The following is a 3,369-nucleotide window of genomic DNA, read 5'->3' on the forward strand; positions in this document are numbered from 1 at the left end:
AGTGCTGTTAATAAGCATGTTTCATCTGGAGATGACAAACTCTCCCTATGCCTGAAGAAGGGTGTTTGTGCCTCAAAGCTTGCAAAGAGCAGCTCTTTCAACTATTTAGCTGGTCTAATAAAAGATATCATATTTGCCTGAAGAACTTAGTCTGTCTGTGGTCTCTGGAGACATGAATCCACAGTTTGAGAGCTGATTCTAAGCATCACAGAGATGCTTAATGGGATCTTTTAGGCTGAGCACTGAGTCCCATTGGGTAGAGTGGTTTTCTTTAGTCTTTACTAAGATCTAAAGGAGCCTCTGGGAACCCTGGAAGATTGGGCCCCTAATATATAGTTCGTGCTCTATTGTGACCTATTTATAAAACTTCCGGCAAGGTTGCATGAACATATTGTCTCATAATGTATAATTATAGGTTTATAATCCTTATTCCATAATTATATCTTTGAGCTTTAACGTATCTTAAATTAAAACTATCTTTATATAACTTTTTTTTTATTTGGATGACCTGCTTTACTTTGGATTTAAAGTTCCATATTTAATGTATGAAATATGAATAAAAATTAAAGTGATGAACTCAGGCCTAAACCTCATGTAACTAGTAATCTGTAGCATCTGAAGTATAAGGCTCACTTGTAAGGTTAATATTGACTAACCAGTTCACAGGATTCACCATAATGGATTGCCACAGCTATTCATTTATTGTATACACATTTTGCAACTCAATGTGAATGAAATAACCAATACTCTTGATGAAGCATACAGCACTTCACTCCTTTCTTCCTCCTGTAATTGCTATGTTTACTTACTGAACACTGTCAACTTGGTTTTCTAGCCTGTTTTCACAGGTGATAGAAACTTTTTAAACACATCAGGCATTTGCAGGTTGGCCACAAACTTTATGATGCTGAGGGCAGTGTTACACCACAGATGTTCATCTTTTGAGTTTCATTCACCTTAGAGCTGCACAAGTACAGGGACCATACAACAGACTGCCTAGATTATTCTGGTCAAGGTGGCATGAGAGATTGGGATCAGGGGTGTAGTAAGTGGTGTTCCTCCTAATTACTTTTAAAAGCCCAAAAGCAAATTGTTAAGCATCTTAACAAAAACAATACGATTAAATAAAAAACAGATTTAAATTATTATTATTTTTTTTTAATTAAAAAAAAAAAAAAGTTGTCTTATCTACCTGCCTCCTAGGATGGAGATTCTATAGCCTCTCTGCAGTGCTAGTTCCAGTGCAAAGAATATGCTATATCATAATGAGCGCAGTTGTTTGAATGAGGCTTAGCGGCACCCAGCTGGCATTGCCAACTCATCCTGTTGTCTTGTTCTTTCTCTCTCAGGTTATCTTGGCCTTTTGCTGGATATATGTGCGCAAGTACCAAAGTCGACGAGAAAGTGAAGTGATTTCCACCATCACAGCAATCTTTGCACTGGCAGTCGCGCTCATCTCCTCGGCCCTTCTACCCGTGGATATCTTCCTGGTTTCATATATGAAAAATCCAAATGGTACATTTAAGGTACTGAATAGCTTATGGAATGCCCACATCTTGGTCAAAGCTTTGTCTTGTGGCTAGAGAGAGGACACTTGTTGCTATATTCAGAAGATCAAATTGTGAGAATCAGTATTTTAGTGGCTGGAGTGTGTGTGTGTGTTTGTTGTTGCTGTCTTTGTTTTTTTAATGGAAGGCTAGTATTGTTAACAGGCTGTTGTAGTTCCTAAGTAACTTCTGTTCTCCTGCGTATTTTCATAATGTATATATGATGTAAACTCAGATATAAGTGTGTTAACAGCATCGTATTTATTTTCAACAGACACAGAAAGAGTGTCTTGTCCATATTTACATGTTGTTTTAATACTGCATGAATAGAAGTGAGAAGACTGCAATGTAGCCTATGTAGGTGCACTTAGTAGAGCATTACAAACACTAAGAGCAGAGCAAGATGGGTCTATCCCAAACAGTTCAGAGTCAAACTTCTATAGAAAGAAAACCTCAGATGACTCTTCTGCAAAAGTATGTAGAGATTGTCATTAAGGAAGGACAGTATAAGATATATTAATGGAAGAGGAAATGTTTGTGGTTTTTTTTTTTTTTTTTTTTTTTTTTTTCCTGAGAGTTGAAGTTTTGGCAGATGATGTGCTGTTGCTCCTTTTTGTGGGGTCACAAGAGGAATATTCTTGAACAGGAGGGGAGAGATCCAAGTCCAGGTAAAATGGTGGTGATCTTGCATGAGCTACAGCCACACATCTATCCAAGTTTCAAACAGGCCTTTTTATTCAAAGTCCTCTGCAAAGGAAGTCAAAGGGGCTACAATTCTTTCTTTCTTCCTTTCTTTCTTTCTTTTTTTTTCTTTTTTTTTCTTAGCCTGAAAGGGAGGGAGAACCAGCAAAACCCTGCCATTCTCCCTTCAGGCTCTTGAGACTTCTGTTTCAACAAGCTCCTACCTCCTTGCTCTCCTTCAGCTAGCCTTGCCTGTAGTTTACTCCCTTCCACCTGTACCTCATTAGCAAGCAGGGCTAGCTGCACTTCTGGGTTCTCAAAGCTTCTGCACTTGTGTGGTTTTTTTTTTTTGTTTTTTTTTTTTTCCATCTGGGTCAAGAAAAAAAATTGACTCACTTTCTGAAAAGAGAGCCTGTTTTGAGTGTAGCAGAGTGGGGCTTTGAAAACCACGCAGTCTCCATTCTTTCTGTTCGGAGCAAAGGGAATATCTGTTTTTGATCATGTTGGATCAAGCTTTTCTACCAGAGTAATAGTGAAGAGGTGGCTCTGATCAACTAAAACATATCAGGTGAAAGTACCCATCCTTGATAAATAAGAAGTTGCGCAGGTTTATCTCCCAATTAAGGTCAAAGAAAGCTATACCTGAATCTCTTTGTAACTGGCAAGGGGGAAAATGATTGGTACTTACTATAGCAAAACTATTAGTTGGTTCTGAATACTCGGTTATGGTGCTATAAGGGGAGGGGAGGTGGAATTCTCGCACTCTTCTGCACTTGTGGAAAGCCAGTTTGCCTTCCAGAACTATCTTTGTTTTACTTCCTGCTTTTCCCTTTCCTCATGAAACGCTCATCAAACATTCAGATCTGCTTAGATGTGAACCTTGTCCCCTGTGTAGAGAATGAAGTGGTGAACTCCTTATTTTGTGTATTAAACCCTTCAACTTAAGGAGGGGGGAGATACTAGGCAGTTATCCAGTACTATACAATTTTATTAATGATGACCCTTTGGTTGATATTGTCATAGTAATGGAGTGGAGAGTAAGCTGTTAATCTGGATTGGTTCTGATTCTATCATGCTTTAAGGAGGTGTTGGAAGAGGGACTTGTTGGTTGGTTTTCAAATCAAGGGGGTGAGGGGAAGGA

General features: G+C 38.6%; 1 protein-coding gene across 1 annotated transcript in view; it reads left to right on the forward strand.

Annotated features, from left to right (window-relative positions):
- The window catches only part of LMBRD1 (LMBR1 domain containing 1), a 223,701-nt gene that overhangs the window by 713 nt on the left and 219,619 nt on the right, over positions 1–3,369 (forward strand). The window contains exon 2 of the mRNA XM_006016640.3: positions 1,350–1,526. Coding sequence (XP_006016702.1) covers positions 1,350–1,526 — 177 coding nt within the window. The remainder of the gene's footprint in view (positions 1–1,349; positions 1,527–3,369) is intronic.

Source organism: Alligator sinensis, unplaced genomic scaffold (assembly GCF_000455745.1).
Source record: "Alligator sinensis unplaced genomic scaffold, ASM45574v1 scaffold499_1, whole genome shotgun sequence".
In the NCBI taxonomy this organism is placed as follows: Eukaryota; Metazoa; Chordata; order Crocodylia; family Alligatoridae; genus Alligator; species Alligator sinensis.